Source organism: Podarcis filfolensis (assembly GCF_964270895.1).
Source record: "Podarcis filfolensis genome assembly, chromosome: 3".
Lineage (NCBI taxonomy): Eukaryota > Metazoa > Chordata > Lepidosauria > Squamata > Lacertidae > Podarcis > Podarcis filfolensis.
In genome coordinates, this window is record NC_139606.1 from 75842501 (window position 1) to 75868371 (window position 25871).

Below are 25871 nucleotides of genomic sequence, written 5' to 3' on the forward strand. Positions count from 1 at the left end.
TGTCCCAGGCTTTAGCATCATATTCCCATCTTTAAAATAGACTAATTTTCCTAAATTATCTGCTTTGTACATCCAGTATTTTCCTGCACATCTGGTATTCTTTTAATCTGGGGTTGCCAGGTGTTATGTGTGGATAGCACTGAGTTTTTAAAACGACATGTAAGCATATGTGTATGTATGAAACAGAGATTAGTTGTTGTTGTTTGAGCACATAAGTCCCAAGGTATGGTCTGGCCATTAATTTGCTGAAACTAAGCTGGTTAGTGCCTCAGTGGAAAATTGCCTGGAAACCACATTTATGCTACCTTGGGCTCTATTACTGAAGGAAGGCAGAACAGGAGAAAAAATACAAGCAAACACCTGCTCTTACCAATAGATTACAGATAGGACAGAGGGCATAATACAGTATACATTGCCCAGAAAATCCTCATGACACCACCATAGCTCAGAATAAGCCCTTTCAGCAACCCAGCATTTATTTCCCCCACTTTGAAAGTCTATTTAAATTTGCTTCTATGCATATAAATAAGCATATGTTAATTTTATTCAAATTTGTGTCATAGGACTGTGTCCCAAGTCCTTTAACTACCTATCAACACACCTGGCAGAAACCCTACCTCACTTGTTCTGAACACTACACGGTAGTTGAACTGTGAACCTTCTTTCTCTTTTGCATCTTCAAACTTCTCCCTTCTGATGCTGACTGCTACTGGTCCTAAATTTTCATCTGTTCCAAAGTAGTTTTGATGCTCTGTTGTACATAAAGAGGAGAAGACAATAATGAAATATTAGACTGACAAATTCCTGTTTGTTTGTCAGATAAATGTTACTGGTTGAGATTGGAAAGTCCCTCAGTCCTATTTGTTTACACTTTTATTATGTCTTATGTGCAGGCAGGACAACGAACCTAAAAGCATAATAAGTGTATTGCAAGTTAGGACATCTGTTCAGCATAGATCTGTATTGTAGCTGAAAACTGTCAGCCATTTAAAAAAAATCAAATAACTAAAATATTTTTTCATACACACTAGTTTATGACCCATTCTGCAGCATATGGGATGCCAGAGCAATACTTTGTTAGAAATTAGTCTTGTATATTTTGGCACACATGAAATTATGGCAATCCACAGATCAGGTTCTCTTAAAACAAGATTTCCCCACCTTACAAATGAGGCAACTGTAATTTCAACTATATTAGAAGTAAATTAACTCTCTTTTACAGGAAAACTCACATTTCTAAATACACACACAAAGTACAATCCAACCTAAGTTAATAATATTTAAACCCTATTGATTTAAAGTGGGTGGTAGGGAACTTCCAAACTGTGTGCCAAACTATAATTAAGATTAATAATTAATTATAATTATAATTAATAATTAAAATTTCCCCATCTGGCCCACTAGCTCCTGACAGTTCCTTTGCTGGAACAAGGCATGCTCCCAATCATCTAGCATGTGATGGTAAGGAGGAGTGTGCCTTGCTCAAAGAGGAAGAAGCAGTTTCCATCCAATGAAAGTCAACTCTTCCTACCAGCACTGCTCTTTGAAGCTGCCCCATGTTGTTCCTTTCCACCTCACACATCAGGGGTGGAAAGATGCAGCAAAGAGAGGCTTGCAAAGCAGAGAGCTGGCAACACTGCTTGCACTGTAGTTCCCAAGCTTGGGAACACCAAGCAAGGGATTCGGACAGGTAGGTGGGACAATCCACTCATCAGTCTTCTGATGTCATAATACTGACATGTGATTGGCAGGTGAGTTGCCCTGATGGATCATGCCTGTGGCCCATCTAGTCCAGCAGCTTGTTCTCACAGTGGCCAACGAGGTACCCATTGATAGCCTGAAAACAAGAGCTGAGCACAACAGAACTCTGCCCTGCCCCCTGAGGTTTCCAGCAACTGGTATTCAGAAGCATACTGCCTATGGCCGTGGACACAGAGCAAGAAAGAAATTCAAGCACATCATTAATAGCCTCACTGAGGTCAGTGGTATTTAAATGTCCTTAACTATGGCTGGATTGTGTTTGCAATATTTATTTAGAAAGGAAACCAAACTTCCCTTCTTCCCCAGAAGCAGAAGTTTGGTGCAGTGGGGCAACCTGGAGCTGGGGAAGAGCTTAGAGCCAATGCCCAACTCAGACATTTAGAGGACAAAAAGAGAGAGCACCACAACAGCAGAATGATGCTGGTTTCTCTCTAGGCACTGGCCATTGGAAGGATGACAAAGCTGGTGAAGGGACACTTCTGCCCAGTCCTATCCACCCACCCCCATCTGATGCCAAGTGGGGGTTTGATGCAAATTATTAAATATATTCTGTGTCAAAAGACATTTTATTGCTATCCAATGTTCCTTTGATATTGATATTTTTAGACGCAAGTGTTTTAGTAACTAAGTTGTTATTCAGCACCTTACGGCACTAGAAAGGCTAAAAAATGTATTATGGCATAAGCTTTTGTGGACTATAGTCTTCTTCATCAGATGCATGAAGTGTTTCCCTGAGCTGCGGGTATATATACAACTCAGCAAAACACATCACAAATTTGATGAAGGGGGGTATCTGTTTTTCTTGAATAGTAGCCAAACAAGTCATACAAGCACCTTGCCTTTAAAACTGAGAAAGTGCCAAGAACTGTACAGTGGTACCTCGGGTTAAGTACTTAATTCGTTCTGGAGGTCTGTTCTTAACCTGAAACTGTTCTTAACCTGAAGCACCACTTTAGCTAATGGGGCCTCCCGCTGCTGCCGGAGCACGATTTCTGTTCTCATCCTGAAGCAAAGTTCTTAACTCGAGGTACTATTTCTGGGTTAGCGGAGTCTGTAACCTGAAGCCTATGTAATCTGAAGCGTATGTAATCTGAGGTACCACTGTACTGATATGGCATTCAAAGGAGAAAGAAGTGAAACATTCCACTGGACTACGGCAAGCCCCTTGCATCAACCTTCATAGCTCTTTGAAACCAAGGCTTAGTTCTCTACACACAGGGCTCCTTACAACTCATATTTATCATCATAGTAATGCCATTAATAAGGTGAGCCTGAGTAGCATCTAGCCTTCTGGCTAAACAGAAGTCTTATTTGCATCTTCCAAGCCCCCTCAAAATATGGTCAAAACCTATGTGTATTCAAAACTAGCTAACACCCTTTTAAGTTTGATGAGAAGGGTAGGAGATGTTGAGTTCTAATCCTTCCTGCAACCTATTTTTCCTACTCTGATTGAATGACTGAGGGAGGACACTGAGACTTTTGGGTGAGACAGAACAAGGGATGCAAATCCTCCCACTCCCTCAAACCCTACATGCAGTCAGAATGGGAGCTCTACATTGCCTAGAGACTCCTAAAATATATTCCTGGGATAGGACTAAAGAGAAGGGAAGAAGAAGCTGTTCGGAGGAGGGGGGGTTGAATATTGTTTCCCCTATTAGACTCCTCATGGTAGAAGTTAGGATACCCACTGTCTCCAGGTTTTGCCCACTTTATTTTTTTCTTACACAAAGTGAATAGCTGCTATTCACTTATATGGAAGTAAGAGATGACATACATGGATGAGCACAGTTCTTAAGAGGCTAGTTAAACTGACAGTGCAGTAAATGTCATTGTGACTATTTTCATAGACTAGTCAAATGTGTTTTAACTGACATTTCATAACTGACAAGTCTGTATACATAGTTTCTATTAAAATAGTAGGTTTTAGTTTACACAGATTATATTCCAAAACAATTTTTTTTAAAAAAATTAAGTCGCAATGGGTCTAAAATAAAGAATTCCCACATTTTTGGAAGGTGGACAGACAGAATTTTCTTTTTGCCAAATCTGACTATTTATACACATGCAAGTCCCCAAATCAAGCAATTATTTGTTTAATAACAAATAATCTGAATATATTGTCCTTCTAGCTTTGCCTTCACTGGCAGTAGGACTGGGAAATTTCATCCCCATTTCTTCTTTGAACTTACCGATACCTCAAGAGTACTCACAGAACCTTACTTTTTCATTTTTTGAATTTTAAATATTTTCCTCTACTTACTGTTTTATATTTTCCATTTTGAATTGTTGCTTTTAGCTTATGATTGCACATTTTAATTAAATATTTTATTTTGAAATTTTGATAGCTGTCATGGAAACCTACTTGAAGCATGGGGCAAAGATGGCTAAAACTAATAAAAGGTATTTACTAGTTACTTTACAGTCTTGCTTGAGTACCTTTCTCAAACCTGTCCTCCTTTGATGAGTCCTAACTGATACATCATTTTCTGGTGCATTCCTTCTGTCCTTCAGAGTTCACACAGCTCAAATTCTCTTAGGCTGTGAGTAAATGCCATTGAACTCAAAGGGACTTACTTCTAGAAAACATTAAATAATCCTGCTGTTATTCCTTCAGCTATTTCCAAACCCTCCTGTGCTTTTAGTGTACTGTCTACCTGGCTGTACTACTTGGGCCTTCAAGGTTCAAAATAGCTTCAGTTTTCTGTGAGAGGCTTATAGCATTGTATCTTGTCTGGTCCAGAGGGACCCTAGAAGCTTTCAATCTCCCATGGGGTTTCTGTCTACATTCTGTTGTCCATCACAGAGGAAGATGGATTATGTTCTTAATGTATTTCACCTAACACCACATACCCTGAATAAGAATCAACATTAAAAGTTATTTCATAGTCCATACATACCATACAGACAGAGATGCAGGTGGCGCTGTAGGTTAAACCACAGAGCCTAGGACTTGCCGATCAGAAGGTCGGCAGTTCAAATCCCCGTGACGGGGTGAGCTCCCTTTGCTTGGTCCCAGCTCCTGCCAACCTAGCAGTTCGAAAGCACGTCAAAGTGCAAGTAGATAAATAGGTACCGCTCCGGCGGGAAGGTAAACAGTGTTTCCGTGCGCTGCTCTGGTTCGCCAGAAGTGGCTTAGTCATGCTGGCCACGTGACCCAGAGCTGTATGCCGGCTCCCTCAGCCAATAAAGCGAGATGAGCGCCACAATCCCAGAGTCTGCCATGACTGGACCTAATGGTCAGGGGTCCCTTTACCTTTTTACATACCATACAAACATTTAATAATAAATAAAAATATCTGCTTCCACTTAAAGCTAGGTAGAGGCAGGTATTTATTATATACCTAAATTTTACCACACTTTAAAACCCAGATTTTGTCCAATTCTCAAAGCAGTAGCCCCCTAATACATATTTTAGACAATTACAATTCTTAATTGTAGCTTTTGTAAATATGAAACTAGTAAGAACGGCGCCTAAACTTTGAGAAAATAGTTTGAATATTTTTATAAATATGCTCAGAAACAAAGAAACAGCATGTGTATGCAGATGCACAACATACTACTGAATGACTCTTAACAACAAGAATACACTCAGGAGAATACGGTACACTCATTGTACCAAAACTAGATGGAAGATGGTCAAATGCATTGAACGCTTTATACCAAATATGGTTTAATGCTTTTTTTTTTTTACCCAAAAGCAATTCCTCGAAGGGCCACATGCCAGTGGTTGACATGGCCAATGCATGTCAATGTGCACACACGTACACATACAGCACACTCAGACCCTCCCTGCCCCCGTACACACATTCCTTAGATATGTGGGCACACAGCCCAAAAACATGCTCTCACAAAATACACAGGGACAGATATGCACGTGCACACATTTTAACCCTCTCCACTCAAATGCTGGGGTAGGTGGAAATGTTGCCATTTATTCTTAAAGAGCAGGTACCAGACTCTTTCTCTGCTCTTGAGTGTTCTGCTGCTTAGCACCAAGACTGAAGATAAAATCTCTCTCCCTCCCCTTTAGAAAAAATCTTTAGAGAAGAGTTAGTTCTTTAAAGAGTAGATAGAGCTCTATCTCCTGATCAGATTGAGAGATAAAGTTGGAGGTGCTGGCACTACTTCCTGTGCCTTGGTGGGCCAGATCCAGACCATGCGTTAAACACACTTTATAAAGTTAAAACGCGGCATTTTGAGTATTTTTAAATGTATCTGTAGCAATATTAAACCCTTGTTTGCACTAAGTATAGAGTTTAAAACTCATCACATCACCCTCACATGTATTAGGTGCTTATGAAATTAGCTGGTTTATTTGTATAAAATACTAGTTAGAGAATAAGAGCCTATCACTTATGGCATTTTGATGGAAGACAGTTTTTTGTACTTGTAAACAATGATGCTGCAACCTCTGACAGTGTGATACTCTCCTAAAGAATATTTCTCACAGTCCTAACTCCTTTAATCTTGTAGTTCAGAATAGGAGACCAGATTATGGTTTTCATTAAAGATGTCAAAGCATATGTAAGAATATGACAAAGTCAAAGAAACACAACCCCAATCATTAATATTAAATCAGTACGTTGGGGCTTTCAATGCTTTAAGGATGGCCATAATGATGCCCTCCAAGACACACATTAAAAAAGCAGAGCTTCATTTTACATTAGATATTTTCACATCTCACAACACTACCCACAAGTTCAGCAAATGTTCTGAAACCTTTGGGAGCAAGAGATTCCAGAAAAAAATTGCTTACCTTTTCCATAGAAAAATTTTCTATAGTAATATGCACCAAGATCAATGTGTTCGATGATATAACGTTTCACTTTCTCCCTGTGGATTGGTTGATTCTCCCTGGGTACTTCCAGCACCGAAACACCGGCATTCGTGCAATGTGAACTTAGTGAAGACTCAAAAGAACAACTATCTCCTGCACAAAAAGAGGCTGAGTTTGCCCTAGAGAGTGCAATCCGCCTATCACCTTCCCCACCAGTTTCATTCCTGAAATAAGGACAGCTCAATACTAGGTCATTACTTTTCCCATCACCTTCATCAGCATCTAAGTTCTCTTTTGAATTGAGATCCTCTTTACTCCCCATAGGAGATTCACAGCTTCCAAGCTGTCCGGCTACTGTTGAAGTTTGTGATGCAGCAGATGCCCCAGTGGTTATATTTTTTCTTTTCCCCACATTAATTCTGGTAACCATTGCTTCATTAATGTTAAACAGAATGCTCTGGACATCATAATGTGCAAAACACTTCTGACAATTCCAAGGATGAACATTTTTATCAAGTCTACTTTCTTCTAGTTCAGATGAGAATTTAAGAGTTTCATGTTCACTTTTAGCAGTCCGCAATTTTCTAAAGAGTGACGTTTCTACAGATTCTGACTTCAATCTCCATTTGAAAGATTTGTCCCGGTCTCTGCCAATTAGCAGGGCACTATCCATGTAGTCAAGTCCAGAAATTCTTACAAATTCTCCTCTGGATATCTGTGCTGCAGCATGGAGACTTGGAGAAATTGTGGGATCACAGTGAAAAAATTCAGGAAATCCAAATGGCATGTGTGTTTTATGCTCAAAGTTTTCCACCCTGTAGCCTCGAAGCATTGCAAAAAAATTCTCACCAGATAAACCTTGTCTGTCAATTGATGAAGTGCTTCCATATTCCCTATGGAGAGATGCTCCTGTATTTGGATTAACAGCATTCTGGTCTAGTACATCCTCTGTGTCAATGTCACTGATTGTAACATCACTGTTGCTTCTTTGTCTTATAGGGTGAAGCCCTCTGTGTGGTGAATGGAGAAAAATGTCTCCTAATGCATACTTTGCCTCTGCAAATTCTATATCAAGGGGTTCTTTTTGCTGCCCCTCATTCTGGTCACCATTTGCTGACCCAGCACCGTCATAACTAACTTGAGGTCTACTTTCCCATGTAGCTTTGCTTAATTCCTTGGTACAATCTTTCTTAGGAGGCCATTCAGATACTCTGGCTCGTACACCCATCTTAGGCATAGCTGGGGTACCATTGGCTGGGTTGCTGCTTTCACCTTTGTTGGTTGCGCTTAAAGAAGAAGGGGGGCCCATATTACCATTTAGAGCCTTAAATTTTCTTGCAAAATAGTCATCAGACTGCATAATTCTTGCTGATTCCTTAAACTTTAAGGAAGTTCTGCTGGATTTGTGTTTTTCTTCCTGTGATGTGTGATCACTCATATCCAAGCAATGAGAAGGGAATGCAAAGCCTTATCTTCAAGAGCAGTGCTGTTGGCCTGACATTTCCATTATTTATGAAGTGAGGTAAGAAAGAGTTACAGTGTCTGTGTGTATCAAAAGATCTTTCAGGTTGCCATTCCAGAAGGTAGTTCAGTAGGACTCATTTCTGGGCCTGCATTTTATAACTTCGGATCAAGATCAAGTTGATAGCAATTCACTTTTACTCCACATACCTGTCAACCAAAAGGGAAGAAGAAATCAATTAACACATAGTCTATTTGAAATGTAGAGCCTTACTCTAAAACACCACCAGCATCAGAACCATCTCCTATACATAAGAAATTAATTTAAACAAAGAAGAAATCCATTTGGACTGATTTCAAATGTCCCAATACGACACATTCAAAATTATATAAAGGTATAGACAATTATCTTCCATATCAGGGTACCGCAATATTGGCCCTTCTAGCTGTGACAAGCTGCCATCTCATGGGATTAGTAGCCCTGAGGCAACTTTGTATATTCAGCTATTTGTAGTTCAAAATGCACATTTTAGAGAGCCCTGAAATAATCTTTTAGTAGTAGCATAAGGGTGGGATACAACAGAACAAACTTTAAAGAAATATCCAATCACTTATATTTCACACAAACCAGGTTTGCACATCACACTAAACCAAACCTTGGCTTAACACGACTGCTCAAGCTACAGTATGTGGCTAGTGACAAGAGAGCTTAACCATGATTTTCCAAATACTGTAAAGAAGGCTGACACTGCAGAGACTTCAGTTGACTACAGTTATTTGTAGCTACATCCTTTGCTTCTCATTCTGTAGCTAATGTTATTTATGAATGAAACTAGACTGTATGCTGTCTTTTCTTAGTAGTGTATTTTCTGCATGATTTCAGCACAAGGTATAATGATGATATAATATTTTACGCAGAGATAATGTGTTAGCCCAGTCAATTTAACTAAGCAGTGATAGTTTGGACTGATTAGGCAAGATTCAGTTCCCATCACCCACTCATTTACCGCTGCCTGCCACCTCTGTGGCTTCCTCCTCCACGGTCTTTGCCTCCTCTGTGGCTGGCATGGCCTTGGGAGAAGTCACTGTGGCCTCCAGCTCCTCCGCAGATGTGCTTCTGGAAGCCAGTTTCCAGAAGTCCCACAATGGAAGGAGAAAAAAGAGTGGTGACGCACAGGGGCAAGGTAGGCTTTGCTTCTGTTTTTTGGTCCTACGCTCTGGTGTGAGCCAACTGACTCAGGAGAGATGAAAAAACATCCATCTTTTGGTCCCATGTTCTGGCAGGGCCAGAGCACGGAAGCCAGAATGGGACATCCAGGATTGGGATCAGAAGCCAGGGCGGCTTCTGTCAATCCAGGATGTCTCACTTAAAATGGGACAGGTGCACCATATATGATTCAGGGAAGGAGAATACAAACTTTTGATTTTTAAATCCCAGTCCATTTCCTATGAAAATGTCTAAAAAAGACTTATTGCTAGTCTTCTCCAACATTTCAGAAGCATTATGTACTACAAAAGTATACATATAAAACTACCTGCAGCTAAGAAGTTTTGTAATGTACATAGTCTTCTTGCGTCATTAGCAGAGGAAGCTACTAGATTCAAAACCTTGCTCAGCTTGAAAGAATACCAAATGACCTTCAGACACAATGCTAAGGCAAACCATAGCTTAGACCTGGGTGACATGGTGGCAGCCGAACTAAGGCAGGAGCAATACAGCTGCAACCTTTGGCCTGGAAATATGCACATTTAGTTGTATGTGCTAAATCATGTTTTGGCTTAGCATTATGTGTGGCATACTCACTATTTTTTTTAGTTACATAGCTCTTTTAATGGCTATCTGGAATAGAAAGATTTGGGAGTATACAGGTAGAAGCAAATTAAAATTATAGTCTTCAACTTAATGGGTTTCCATTTATACTATGTAACAAAAAGGTTTCTTCTTCTTTTGGAAACACTATTATATTAAATCATCTTAGTGATTAAAATTATTTTACAGACAGAGAATAAAAGTACAATGAATATTCCATAATGAATTGATACTGTGTAACATACATTCACTACATATAAAATTATATCAGTACATACTACAGACGCAAGAATATCCAGCTAAATATAAAGTAAAATAAAATGATTGCACCTAAGACTTAACTGGGAAGCACACAGGTGCTGAATAATCTGTACTACAACATCCTCCCCAGACAAGACTACTGGAGTACAATCTAATAATTAGAACACAAAAGATGAAGGGGTAGAGTAGTAGACCATGACATCAACTTATCTGCTTCACAGAATCAAATGTTTGGAAACACATCTAAACTAGCCCACTAGAACTTCAGAAATTCTAAATAAATGTCTGCTGATAAAGGAACAGCAAGGGAGAATACATTTTAAAATTAAATCCACGAATGAGAATCCATTTCTAAGAATGCACAAAATAAAAGAAATCCTTCCCTGCCAACCTGACAAGACAAATCTAGATCTGTAAACATATAAAATTATGAGCCATTGTAACACCTAGCAATTCCTAGAGCTCCCTGGGAAGAGTGGTTCGAAGAATTGCAGTTGCTTATGGAAACAGAGGTCTCCTAACAACTCTCAGCACCCTTAACAAATGACTGTTCCCAGGATTCTTTGGGGGACGCCATAACTGTTTAAAGTGGCACGATACTGTTTTAAATGTATAGTGCAGGTGGGGCCATAGATCTGTTAAGAAGCAGCTTTCTAAAAAGAACTATCATGCTCATGACAAAACAATAAAGGGGCAAAACTTGCAAGGAAGGATCCTTAGTGTTGGAAGACCTTTGCTGAATATAGGGACTGCTCACTGGTTCACTTTTAAGATCTGTCAAATTGGTGGGATTCACAGACAGAGACTTCAGAGTACAGTGGTCTCCACTTTATGGATCTCCCTCTCAAGGGATGTGCTGTGTTCAAAAAGACAAACACCTGTTTCATGTGGTTTTTAACACATGTTATTTTATTGTATATACTTTTTATTGCTGTGGCTTTGGAAACTATTCTGTACTGCCTGAATTATATTTTAATGTATTCCTGCTTGTTTGTTTCTGCAATTTAATGTTTGAAACATCATGTTACATTTTTTGCAATTTTATGTTTATATTGTAGTACACTGCTTTGAACAGACTTAATTCTAAGCAAATAGCTACATGGAAAGGTAATGGTGGGCTATTAAGTACTGTGTGAAGCCTCCAGCCAATGAAAAGCAAGGTCTCAGTTGCAGTAAAGTGTTCTAGTCGGGGAAACAACCTTTATTTCACTTCAAGGCAGGGTGATGTGCAGAGATTTACTGGAGTCCTGCTATCACGCATCCTACAAAATTTTAAACCACAGACTATCAGGCTACATATTTCCTAGCTAATTTGTTCAGATTGCTTTCAAAATTGCTGTACATCTTTGCTTCAAAATTTAAAAAAGGCAGTGCACAAACAGCAAACTTCCTGTTTAAAATTACATTCATTTAACTGTGTAAATCCCCTGTTCATAAACTATGAATAGGGATGGTTATGAGATCTATAAGCTTAAATTTCAACCACTAATGTAAAGAGTTAATAAGTTCTTAGGACTCAAAATAGATGCACCTATTTTGTAGCTAATTTCCCCAAACTATTCTAAAATCAATTTTGCCAGCAATGTAGCCTCAACACAATGAGCTGATCTCTGTAAAAGAACATTTCCTTCCGTTCATACAGCAAGCATCCTGCAAATAAACAATTTCCCATTCTGCTAACTGATTGCTTTTGTTTACATACAGGAAACACAACTGGCAGCAAGAGCAGAAAGTGTTTCATTTCCTATCATACTGATGTGTACATGAAGCAGGTATTACAGTAGCAGGTACTGCTACGTTTGATGTCTTTTTCAGAAGAAGCATGCTGATTAATGGCAATGCTGCACTGGGGCGGGGGGGGTATTTAACCCATTGATTAAAAACTTCACTTATTTCATTCGCATGAGGGACAAAATAATACAAAATATACTGCAGGATTATGCAGATGAGGGAGCCTAAGCCTCCCTCATTTTACCTCTCCACTTCCATTGCTTCAAGAAGACCTTCTAGGCCAGGCTGACAAATGCCTGAAGAAACAAAGTATGGTGGGGGAGGGCGGGAGGAAAGACAAGGTACCCTTCTCTATTTGCACTCATTTTTAATATAAAAATCAGCCTTTCATGCTCTCACTCCAATTTAATGTGGCAGCCCGAGTCACATCTAGTGCTGATAACACATCTAAAATGAGCATGTCCTTGCTTCCCATTAGCCCTCAAACTATTCTTACCATAGTGAGGACAAACAACTGTAAGGATTTACAAGGATTCTTAACTTTGTCATGTCCCTTATAATCCAAAGCCTCTTTAAATGGTCAGCCAACCAACAGCTCAGGAACTGAATAAAGTCAATAGATGCATACCAAGGCTGAGTTCAGAGCAGGAACTGGGTATGCAGAAAGGTCTGCTGCACACCTGAGAACCATGGACACTGTGGCAAGCTGCATTTAACAGTGACGGGAACACCGTAATGCGTACACATGATGAGCTCTGCCACAGTGGCTCATGTTTAAGAATTCTTTAACATGGATTCACTCAAATACTTGGCTTGTCCTCTCTCACCTGGCTTACTTAGTGTTTTCTACAATGTATTTCAGTTCCTTAATTTCACAATATGTATAACCTGACCTGTAGTGTGCAGCTGTTATCTGTTCTACATAAACTTCTTTCTTCTGCTTGTGGCCCATCTATTCTCTGATGTGATGGCCTTGATTCACTATTCTCCCCTAGGCAGGACATGAACACAACATTACACTCCCCCCACTTGTGCTTTCCAGCAACTGACATTCAGGGCCATATTGCCTCCAACGCTGGAGGAGGCAACTAATAGCCTTATTCTCCATGAACTTTTCTTTGAAAGGTGAGTAGTTTGGTGGAAATCACTACATCTTGTGGGAACAGTTTCCAGTTTAACTGAATTAAGAAGTACTTTTTTTCATCTGCCATAAATCTTCCAACATGCAGCTTCATTGGATGGCCCCCACTCTAGCATTGTGAGGGGATGGGGACTTCTGTCCATCCACTTTTTACACAGTATGCATACTTTTATACAACTCTCTCATGTCCAAATGCTGTAATCTTTCCTCATAGGAGAGTTGTTCCAATCCCTTGATCATTTTGGCTGCCTTAATCTGAACCTTCTCCAACTCTACATCTTCTTTTGAGGTATGAAGACCAGAACTGAACACAGTGCTCCAAGTGTGATTTCATGACAGATTTGTATAATGGCATTATGATACGAATTGTTTTCTTTTCAGTCCTTTTCCTAATTATCACTAACATGAAATTCACATTTCTATAGTTAAGTTGACATCTTCACTGAGTTATCCACTACAACTCCAATATCACTTTACTGCTCAAACCACTGCAAAGTCACATATCTGTGAAGTTAGGCTTTTTGTTCCAGTGTGCATCGCTTTACATTTTCTTACATTTAATCACATCTAATTCCCATTTACTCAGTTTGGAGATTTCATTTTGGATTCCTCAAAATCCCTTTTTATTTTAACCACAGGACTAATCCTTATACAAATTACACTGATTCTTCATCAGCAAAACTTGTTCCTCAAGACTTGCTCAGTAATTTCCAGGAATAGATGTTAAGCTAACCAGATTGCCATTTCTCAGATCACTCCTTGATCCTGCCTCCCTCTTTTAAAGTTGCATTGGCCTCTTTCCAGTCCTCAAGTATAAAGGCTGATCTTACAGACAAATTACACTGGGTTATAGCCGATAGTGTTGATCAGCTGACAGCAAGGCTTCTGTCAGAAGAATGGAGAGAAACGTTTTTTTCACAATTCCCCTCCACATTCCCCTTAAATTTGCTCAAGCTGACCCCTCCACAGCAATTTTGGAGGAACGTGGGAGCTGCAGGGAGGAGTGGGGTTCACTGAAAATTGTTTTTCTCCCCATTCTTCTGATAGACGTTTTGCTATCAGCTGAGCAACACAGTTAGATATCTTCTAACAAAAGTATGGATCATAAACTAGTTCATATTTGAGTTCTTTGAGAACTCTTGGGTGGGTGTCATCTGTCCTCACATAGTTGCCTATCTCACTTGTCTTGATTCGTCATCACTGAGGCTGAAATGCTTCATCAGCTGAGCCCTCCCCCCCCCCCGCCGTCCCCCAACATGCTTGGGCAGTGCCACAATCACAAGACAACTTCAATCAGAAATATAAGGAATGATAAATATATGACTCAAGTACCCTGACTGTTGCAATTAACCTGAAAAAGAGTTACAACAGTTGAATATTTAGTGGTGGTAACAGCAAGATTTGGGCCAAAATCATGCCTCGAAATCTTTTAGAACATAGATGGTCATTATTGAAACAAGTAGCATTGTGAAAGCCATTAGTTAAGGATTTATGGTAAAGCTTCTAGAAAGAAGCTGGTCAAGATCTTAAGCAGGCTACTAAGATTCAACACAGTAAGCACATCTCAGTAAATAATCATTCTACCATTCCCTATGCTTTTGATGTCCAGGCTGTGAGGACTAATATATTAGTGGGCTTGGGAGAGCCCAAGTTGCTCAGAAGTACAAAAATGCTTAGGAGATAAAAACCAAGAGGGGAACACAAAGTAACCCAATGAGAACTATGTTTACTCAATGGCCAATAAATACTGACTGATATTTGGAGGGAAGGGTAGAAAACCAGGGGAGAAATGAACTGAGTTGTGTTATCATGCATTAGAGCATGGATGAGTGATAGTGACAGTGAACAGAACTCACAAAGCTACAACAATTTGCTTCAGATCTCTTGTATATTACAAACAAGCATTGCACCATTGACAGCTCATTTGTATTAATCATAGTCTGAATATGTGTCTATGCAGAGAATTATTACTAAGCACTATTACATAAAAGAATAAACTGAAAGTTTGTGAGAACATACAAAATAATCCTGTAGGTGCCTTTCCTTTCAGTGACTTACTATACTGTTATACACAGCGGGGGGGGGGCGGATCTGTACTGTGTGTAGTTGAAACTAAGTGACCTTGATCTAGCTGCTCAAGCATCAAACTACCTTTGTTGGATAGGCAGAAGTAGAGTAACTTTCCAACTGCCACAGCTTGTGATGAAAATACACAATCTGCAGCTGTTCAGCTACACTACCTACCAAAATCAAGTGAATGCTAAGAATGCACACACACCAGTACTTAATGTTATTTTTAAAAGCAGCTGTTATTTTGAAATGTCATTAACTCCTATAGTATTTATGCTATGCTTTAGAAAAAGCTATTTACAACTATAATTGTTGCTTTTAAAATGGAAGCAAGTGATTAAATCACACCATGTGAAACATATACAGAACACATCATCTTCTCACTGAAGTTTTTTTGAAGGCCATACTATAAATAAATCTATTTAAGGCGGGTGGCGCTGTGGGTTAAACCACAGAGCCTAGGACTTGCCGGTCAGAAGGTCAGAGGTTCGAATCCCCATGACGGGGTGAGCTCCCGTTGCTCAGTCCCTGCTCCTGCCAACCTAGCAGTTCAAAAACACGTCAAAGTGCAAATAGATAAATAGGTACCGCTCCGGCGGGAAGGTAAACAGTGTTTCCGTGCGCTGCTCTGGTTCGCCAGAGGCGGCTTAGTCATGCTGGCCACATGACCCGGAAGCTGTACGCCGGCTCCCTTGGCCAATAAAGCGAGATGAGCGCCGCAACCCCAGAGTCGGTCACAACTGGACCTAATGGTCAGGGGTCCCTTTACCTTTACCTATCATGATCATTTTAACAAAGCTTATAAATTTCTTATACATTAATTAACTAATCTCAAGGTTCCCCAATACAGGTTACAATTCTGACTACACTGGGGTTATACATATGAGCAATTCACTGGGAACATTTATGTAAGCAACCCTGGATGTAGCATGCAACCATTCATATAGTTTCAATGGCATTTGTGCCAGAGACATTTCCACTGAACGGTGTCCTCAGTGGGAATAAGAAATAATGTGTTAACAAATGGTAGACCTTACTATAAGTTACTATAAGACCTTTTAAAGGGGATTATTTATTACACTTTTAACAAATACTATTCTTTAGGGTTTTCACAACTTCACTCCTATCTACCTTGAGTTTTTACAATACATATTCTGAAAAATATTTTAAACAAAATCTGTAAATACTTTGTTTTGCATGCTATTCCATCTATGAAAACCCCTGATTCCACTTTATTCCCACCTCTTAAAATTCTTGTCTCACCACAATGCTGTCTACATCTTATCCATCCATGCACTTCCTTGCCAGTCCCCTCTCCAACCCCCATATGTGGCCAACTCCGGAAATTGTACATTAACATCACATTTGTTTTCCCTCTTTTAAACAAAGCACCACTCAACACAATCATTTGTAGTGGTACAGCTGGTATACGAAGCCCATGGAGGACAATTGTACTGCTGGTCAAACAGCAAATGTGTTAGCTTACCTCAAATGGCTCAGCAAGAATAATCTTCTTGCTGTGATGTTGCTTGGAGGTTACGGTAGAAAAATGAAACCACGTACTGTATTTGCATGTAAGCCACAATTGAGATTTCAGTAGGACAGAGTTTATTTCTATGTTAGTGAAAGATGTTTGAATGAATCGTCTAAACCAAGATGCAATACATCAATGCCAGGGTCCATCATCTGGTGATAAAACCAGCCTCACTAGGAAGTTGAAAGAGCAAGTGATGACTCACTAGCTTATTTTAACTCTGTCTAGGAACTTGGTTTAATTTTCATCTTACTTATCAATGAAATTAAATTCTACCTCTAGGTTTCCCTCCTATCCTTTTATTTTCACTCCTCAACTTCCCAACAAAGCTTTCTTCCCAACTTTGAAGCTTTAGAGGTGAGTGGAGGTCATCCAGACAAGTATGTAGGTATGTCTGCCACCTCCAAAATTGTAAGGAATGATGGAGATTAGCAGCTGCATTGCCAAAATGTCTGATAAGCCTTGGCCGCACAGGGCCAAACCAACAACCCCCATACTGGTTCTTCCTGCTTTGGAACAGGAATGGAATGCACTGGGGAGGGCTGGATGCTATTTTCTGAAGGCACTCAGATTGTTTTCAAACCAGCAGTGCCAAACCTGGTACACTTCCTACTGGTCTTTTCTTTGAGAAATGCCTGTTAGATTATTGCCCAGAGAGAAGAGGGCTGGAGGCTTGATTGGGTGGTGGGTGTCTAATAGCTAGACTTTTTGGCTTGGTGAGCAACGCCAACCAAAAATGGTAGACCCCTGTCCTTTACACATTCCAACCATGTAGATGCTGACACTATTACAACAACCTAAACCCAGTGCTCTTTATCAAGCCACATATATCTGGAGAGGTGCCTTATTTTCTGTACTGTAAGTCTCAAGCTGGAAGCTTTCTAATTAGATCCATTGTGCCCCTTGTGCTGAGGCTGACAAAAGCATTCTCTTTGAATGCTTCACTACCCAGACAATCCATTGTTTCTCTGACTTGTCTTAAATACTTCTAGATCAGGCCTGATCAACAGCCAGATCTTGGTTTTATTTCCATTTGGCTGTAGTCTTCCTCTAGTTGCCTCTGCTTGTCAGCTTGCAAATATATTCTCACTTCCCTGCTTTTTCTCCTCTGAGTCTTCCAAATTTCTTGCCCACCTACCTTCCTGGCAGCTCACTGCTTGACTGCAACCCTGTTTCAGCCTCTCTAAATGGAATAGATTGACCTCCCTATGCTGTGTTCATTTGGTCTCTACATCTTAAAATGTTCCTAGAACCTTCTGTAATACTCCACAGATATCTGTTCTATTCAGTCCTCATCTTGCTAGGACTTTCTACATGCCATGCTGTTTTGCAACAAATATAAAGGGATAAATCCTAAACATACAAGCTATTTCCATGAAGTTTCTTCTAATTTCAACACAAATTGAGCCCAGTACTCTATTCTGCATCTCTAATAAATAAAGGAAGGCATACTGCTTATGGGTCACTGATATTTAAATACAATTAAGTATGTGGGTATTCAATTCTAATCAGAACATTCTTATTGTATCTGTATTTTTGTTCCCTATACCATAATTTCATTCTCCAGCTCTCCATTTTCTGGATGCTTTGCCACACTGGTATTTGAAAAGCTAAAAAGGCACAAAAGAAACACTAAATACTATGATCCTATGCAGCAGAAGGTATGCCCACATCGCCAGACCAACACTTCTCTCTGTAAACTGCTCCCAACTTTGCTGCTACAATGACCAGCTGGAGATACTATAGAACACTTCTCATGCTAATAAATGTTCAAAGTCACCTAACATGACTATTTATTTATAATACATGTTTTATTCATGTTGAACAGCTGTCAGTTGTAGGGGTTCTTTTTCTTCTTACTACAATTCTTACTACAGAATACTTATGCAGGAGTGTGTGACTATCCAGAGTGGTTCACACTGTGTAGACAGTGAAGAACATGTTATGATATTCTTGCAAGGAAACTGGTAAAATGTGGATTGAACGAGGTGGATTTGTAGCTGGCTGGATGAACCCAAAGAGTACTCATTAATGGTTCCTTGTCAACTGGAAAAAAGTGACAAGTGGGGTGCCACACTGTTCTGTCCTGGGCCTATTATTGTTTAACATCTTTATAAATGACTTGGATGAAGGAATTGAGGGGATGCTCATGAAATTTGCAGATGACACCAAACTGTGAGGGGTAGCTAATGCTGCAGAAGACAGAATCAGAATTCAAAATGACCATAACAGATTGGAGAACTGGACGCAAGCTAACAAAATAAATTTCAATAGGGACAAATGTAAGGTCCTACACTTTGGCAGGAAGAACCAGATGCACAAGCTTAACTTGAGTCAACAATGTGATGCAGCAGCAAAAAACCTAACACTATACTAGGCTGCATCAACAGAAGTACATGTCCAGGTCAAAGGAAGCAATAGTACCACTCTATTATGCCTTGGTCAGGCCACACTTGGAATACTGTGTCCAATTCTGGGCACCACAATTTAAGAAGGATGTTGACAAGCTGCAAAGTTTGTAGAGGAGGACAACCAAGATGATCAAGGGTCTGGAAATGAAGCCTTACAAGGAGTGCTTGAAGGAGCTGGAAAAGAGGAGACTAAGAGGAGATATGATAGCCATCTTCAAATATCTTAAGGGCTATCACATGTAAGAGGGAACATGCTTGTTTTCTCCTGTTCTGGAGAGTAGGACTCAAACAAATGGCTTCAAGTTACATGAAAGAAGATTCTGACTAAACATTTGGAAAAACTTTCTGACAATAACAGCTTTTCAACGATGGAACCCCACAAGAGGTGGTGGACTCTCCTTCATTGGAAGTTTTTAAGCAGAGGTTGGATGGCCATCTGTCATGGATGCTTTAGCTGAGATTCCGGCATTGCAGGGGGTTGGACAAGATGACCCTTGGGTCACTTCCACCTCTATGATTATAATTCTCACCCAATTAAAGAAAGTCAAATAACTACACAAGTTCGGAAGAACAATCCTACCCCCCCCCCCATTCATTCACTGGCTGGAGGCAGCTGGCGCCGGTGAAGAGCTGCACTGGTAGATAGGCACATCTGCTGCACAGGCCCCTGCTGCACACTGGCAGATACTTCCATGAACATAGTTCTACTGCTGGCAGTAGTCAATGTTGGGCCCTGAAATGGTTCATTCCAGGCGTGGGGTAGAGGCAGTCTTCAATCTGAAACCCTTCATTCCCTGAAGAAGCTTCAGGATCATAATAATCAAAAATGCCAGTTTGGAACTGGCATAATTAATTATCCTGCATTGGTTATTTGTTATTTTTTGGAGGGGGGGCAGTTTATTAAAAGGAGATCCACCAAGGACAGACAGAAAAACTTGTCCCCCTCCAACCCTGGCCAGCACAACCTTGGAAACACTTCTTCCTCTACAGTTATTAGAAGTATTTACACAGGAGCAAATAAACATCTACTCAATTAGTTGGGGGAACTTTTTACTTCATCAGTAAGTTTTAAAATCAATTCTTCCACAACTTTTTGTAAATGCTGCGTTTATTTAATTTAGTGCCATCAATGTACATGAGGCAGACATTTCAAAACTGATTAAACAAGTGTTTCTCACACATCAAAATAGCTTGACAAAATATTCTAACTAATATAAATTCAAAGAAAACTGAAAAGATAGGAGTTTGCAAGATTGAAATTATGTTAATGAATTACAAAAGTACAGGTAGGCAACTTTTATTCCAGAAATTTATTCCGTTGCAAATTAACAGATGATGTCAAATATTCTGAGTGTCTTCTATAAAAGCCAAATGAGCTGATTACTTACAAGACACCTGCCAATCAACCTTGACAAATCCAGAAACATGGAACTGGATACACAAACCTAACTAAAGTGCATGGATAAGAGCACAGAAAATGTAAGTCGCTTTCACAAACAGAATGTAAACAATTTGACTTATTATAGTCATGTTATAAAGCATACCAAGTGAGTAGATTATACTCTAACCCTCTGTCAGGTCTAGCGATAGACATGACACTGAAGTAGATTTTAAAATGAGGCCAAATCATACATATAAAGTAACATCCATCAAGACAATTTCAGTTGTAACATACAATGATGGAATTTACCAATGTGAGAAACAACAAGCAGAAGCAGAAGTGGCCAACTATCTCAATCTACTTCTTGTAACATCAACCTACAAGAAAAGCCTACTGCTGGGTAACAGACAACATTAGTCACAGCCTGCATAATCAAACCAAATAAATAAATAAATATTTACTCCAGTCTTGAAACTTATGCAACTCAAAAATGTGGATGCTTACCCAGAAGTAACTCCTGCTAAGGGCAGTTGGACTTTCTCCCCAGGAAGCATGCCTAGGGTTAGGGAAGAGCAATTAAAACTGGAGCTGGGATGGCACTGACCAGTCAATTGACCACTACAACTGCAGCCCTATAGCTCCCTGACAGCCATAGTAGAGGACATGAGGCAATAATCCTCTGCTTTTAGCTGTGGCAACTCTGAGCTGACACAGCAGAGGAGCCCATATTAGGCCCCTTGTCAGGAAATGGGGCAGTTTTGAATACACTGAATTGAACACTGCACAATTTTAATACCTCATTTGGGGGCTTTATTATGGCTGCCAGGGGCAGGAACATTGCGCTTGGTCAGAGCGTACAATGGGGACCTCCACAGTGGCAAAGCTTATTCTAACCCCTTCCAGTATCAAATATTGGGATTTAAGATTCTTCACTAGGCCTACAGAAGAAATCCCAAGAATGCTTATTAGGAAATTCTATTGAAATTGACAAGACTTCCTTCCAAGTGAATATTCAGAATCATAATATTGGAAGTAATGAATGATGAAGTGTTTGACATCGGCCCAAGAAAAATGTCATCTTGGCTTAGACCCAGTGGCGTAGGAAGCGGCATGTGGTGGGTGCGGGCTGCCCTGGGTGTCATCACTGAGGAGGGTGACAAAATGGCAAAAATGTGTGTTTTTTAAATAAATAAAAGTTGGGCTCATGACACATTTTTTGAAAAAATAACTCCCTCACCCACCACACCCCCTTCCTACACCACTGCGGACAGCCAGTGCACCCACGTGGCGCCTAGCGAGTGGAAACCCGTCTGGTGACAGGCAGCACTTTTCCTTCACCACCGACGAAGGGGCAGGCTGGGACGGTCTCAGCACCGGGTGTGGCTGGGCACTGCCTGCTGAGGCCACCCAAAACCTCCCGGAGCTTCCTCGATGGCCCACAAGCCCAGTGGACACAGTGGAGCAGCTCCACCCAGTGAGCACAGGTAAGTTCAGGTGTGGCGGCCGCCAATGCAGCTCTGCGTGTTTCTCTCTCTCCACTAGCTAATGAAACTGCGGGATCCTGCTGGGCTCGTTTTCTGCCAGCTAGGTGGGGAAGGGGACACTGGGTGCCACACCGCGGGGCCTGCAGTGTACCTGAGCCATGCGTCTCTCCTGAGGGTTAGGCAGCGGGTGGACTGCCTGCAAGCTCGGCATTGCTTTTTTGAGCAGCGCAGGGCTTGCGTCTGCCCACCACCTCAGCCACCTTATAGCTGAGGGGGAGGCTGCGGAGAGGCTCCACGCAGCGCACCCTGCCTTGGCTTGCCCCGCCCCCATGGGCGGTTTGCTTCACCCCCAGCTGCAGGGCGCGTGCGCTGCACCAGGCACCCAATTGGCTAGCTACACTGCTGCTTAGACCATCTATACATTTTTTTTCAAAACTGCAGAAGTATTATCTCATTCTTCCTTTTCAAGTTCAAAGCAGTAAGAGACAGCTACTACAGCAAACACAAGTCAATGGTTAAGAGTTTGCTGGGATCCATTTTAATTTATATGAACATTCAGAGTAAGCCAACAATTCTGAAGCCAAACTGTGTTTTTAATGTCCTTAAAGTTGCACTATTGGAATAATTTCATTTGTAATTATTTCTTAGGTAGTAAGCAGTTTTTTCATTGGGGTCCTACATTTCATGTTTTCCATCAACAATAGTTCAGAAAACAGCACAGATAAATGATAACCATAATGAGCCCCATAACCTTCCTAAATCCAAATGCAACACCTCTACACTTCAATCCTCTGTATTGATATGGAGTCTAAGGATGCTGATATTTGGGTGGGGGGGGAATATTTTTACTCATCAGAGCATGACCCAAGTAGAAGACAGGCCACAACAACAGCGCAGCCTCTATTTCATACTGTGCTCCTGTGAATGGAGAGAAGCATATCTACACTACTTACACAGTCACCTAGTTCATAGGAAGAAAAACATCATGCACTAATAAAGTACTGTTCTCTGGCCACTTTTTGTACAAACAAAATACAAGTGCATTAGCTACACAGAAGCTAATGAAACGTGACTTGGAGTAGCATCATTTTGGCCAAAATTAACAACAAAAACACAAAACTAGAGAAAATATTGATTTGTTTATATTAAATCAGTTAAAGAGGTTATACCAGTTTCAATGTAAAGCAATGCAATTTTGATTAATCAATATATGCATCAATTATAAAGCAGCCCTTTTCATGGAAAAAATATGTTCAAAGCTTTTAACTGAGCATCGCTTACCACAGAATTATAGAAATTGCAAGCTACACATATAGCACTTCTGTAAAGAAGAATGTCAAAACAAAACTGCCAAGAACGGAACTGCTTAAATTTGGTTTTATCATAGTTCCATTTACTATAAAACAGATCAGGGCACTAGCATTTTATAAGCAGCAAGTGCTAGGATATAACCTAGCAAAGTCAGAATCCAGCTCTGAACTGTACTGTACTTTCTGGACGATGCAAGAAAGCCATCTAGTGTTAACATTCAGGAATGAAAATTGAACACAAAAATAAGGTAAAAGAATTCACAGCAGTCTTTTCATTAGCAAGAGTCTGCACTACAAAAATATAGATACCTGTTTTCAAACAATGTTTTGCCAGCAACCAACCCTATAAAAACAGGATAACCATGCTGCAAGTATTCAAAGGTATCCTCTAACATACATTAAAAATGTAGCTGACAAACTCACTTTATATGTTAATAGGTGCATTAGATAATTATCAGCTTCAGAGCAGTCTATTGTCAAAATAAAGCAGTGAGCTAGCTACCCAATAACAGTGGAAAGCCCTGCAAATGTTGTTAAACCAAAATCCATAAAATAATGGTAAAAGTTTTCCACAAAACTACAAAGGCACTTGTGTTCCATTAAATACAGCATAAGACAAGACATTAACAAGGAGAAAGCTTTCTTTTAAAAAAATGAATTGGTGGTCATACTTCAGACTAGAAGAAAAACAAGGGGGGAGCAGAGAAGGGGGGAGAAAACACACAGGACATCGTTTGCCATTTGCTATACATAAAAATCAAACTGCTGAAAAATCATTTAGCTGGACCAAACAATAACCGTATTCCAGCACCTACGATTGATGTACATACATTTGTTTTTCAAAACCAAAGGGAAGAGAAGATTGCCCCATTACCTCCCTTCCGATATGCCCATTTGGGGGAGGGGGAGCCTTATAAAAACATCCCAGCAATTAGCACACAGCATTTCTTAAAAAGTTAGACTAAACTTGAGGTGCCGGTTTTAGACAACTGTCCAGCGAAATGACGTCGGCAGTCCAACAGATACCACCGTTGTGCCAACCCATGCCCTAGTCCAAGCAGAATCATTTGTTTTGCAAAACTTATAAATACAGTAGATGAAATCAAGCGATGCATGGCAATGCTGCAGCAGGCACAAAAGCTGTGCGCCAGAGAGGCGAACTCTGTGCTTGTGGGGGGGAAGGCGAATTCCGACCCCTAGCCCCTCTCCCCCCCCCACAGCCTGTGCTATTTTTCCACCCACGGGAGTGGGGGTGGCTAAGCAGAGATCCCTGAAGGAGGGAGGAAAAGGCAACTCCCTCCTGCCTTCGCCTCCTCACCTATTCCCAGGCCAGAATAACCTCCTCCAACTTTCCATCTTGACTGCCTGTCTGTCTCTGAGGGGAGACGAAGAAAGTAACGTGAGGAACCTTTGCACCATCCGCAGCAAGTGCATGAAGAAAGTGTCGCTTCCCCAACCCCCCACCAGAAACTACACAGAGAGAGAGAGAGAGAGAGAGAGAGAGAGAGAGAGAGAGAGAGAGTTACTGGTGCTGTGGAGAACTAATCCCCAAAAGCCCTCCATTAATTCCTCCCTCTCTCTTTCTCTTCCACCAAAGGGGGGGAGGGGGAGGGGATGGCACAGACCTGCCCCTCCTCGGAAGACCCTTTCCCCTCAGCCGGACTGAAGGAGCCGCTCCTGCCTCTCAGTCTCGAAGCCAGCCCGGCTCCCCTTCCAGACTCCCTCACCACTTTCTCAGGAGAACCGACGCGAGAGAGACCCGGCGGCGGCGGCGGCGGCTCCCTTACCTCCTTTCCACACCCCAGCAGCGAAGCCGGGCTGCTCCCAGGCGAAGGAGCTCCGTCCGGTTACCTTCCTCTCCCCCCCTCGAAACCAACTGGCAGACTGACTGACTGACTGGCGGAGCGTCTCTCCCTCAAAGGGCGGCGGGGAGGGGAAGGAGGGGGGGCGACCCGAGCGAGCGCCGCGCGCGCCGCCCGTCCGCTTTAGCCGGCGCAGCTGCCCGCGCGAGGCAAGCTCCGGCTCGGTCCGTCTCAGCCGCCGGATAGGCTGGGGAGGAAAGGAGCTCAGCTTCGCTGCGAGGCGCGGCTACGCCTCCCTGTCTCCTCATTGGCTGAGGCCGCCCCTCGGAGGGCGCCCTGACGCCCCATTGGACAGGGAGGATGCCTCTTGGGGGGGAGAGGACGCCCCGCCTACGTATTAGCAGGCGATCCCACCTTCTGCTGTTCCCCTCTCTCTCTCCCTCTCTCTCTCGGTAATTGTCTTCCTTGCCTTATAGAGCCCGCTGAGATCTGCAGCCGCCGCTCTTTCCATTTTTTTCCTGTTTCCCAGGCGGCGCGCGGGCGGGTTCCTAAAGTTCTGCCTCTTAGGACAGCTCCGCTGGGGAAAGTCTCTAAGCTGGGGGAGAAGGCCGGCGGGAAGCCCGGAGCGAAGCAGCTCACCGCCAGAGAGAGAGACTGTAACCAGCCTTGCGCGCTGCGTCTCGGATCCCGGTGGGATTCCTCATTGCGCGGCTCTGGGCGGCCAAAGGGGTTTTTTAAATGCGAATATGAAACCTACGTTGGCCAGGACGCCGATTTGCACCGCAAACTCCTCTCTTGCGTGGACGGCGATCGGACCTTGACCCGAGTCGCTGTTTAAGCGGGGGGGGGGGGGGGTGAAAAGAAAAGCGGCCATCGGTAAACTTTAATAAACGTGCCTGCCTCTAAAACTCCGGTGGGGACTCCGTAGCTCCTACAG

The 25871-nt window shown here is 41.6% G+C and overlaps 1 protein-coding gene across 6 annotated transcripts in view; it reads right to left on the reverse strand.

The window, feature by feature from the left end:
• SIPA1L2 (signal induced proliferation associated 1 like 2) overlaps nt 1–25183 on the reverse strand; it is a 78957-nt gene extending 53774 nt beyond the window's left edge. For 5 of the 6 annotated variants that reach the window (XM_083605977.1, XM_083605976.1, XM_083605978.1 and 2 more), the window contains exons 1-3: nt 24920–25183; nt 6518–8209; nt 618–751 (exon numbers count right to left, since the gene is read on the reverse strand). In XM_083605977.1, coding sequence (XP_083462103.1) covers nt 618–751; nt 6518–7976 — 1593 coding nt within the window. In that variant the 5' untranslated portion in view covers nt 7977–8209; nt 24920–25183. The remainder of the gene's footprint in view (nt 1–617; nt 752–6517; nt 8210–24919) is intronic. The other variant, XM_083605974.1, reaches the window with a different exon arrangement.
• Nucleotides 25184–25871: the final 688 nt, after the last annotated feature.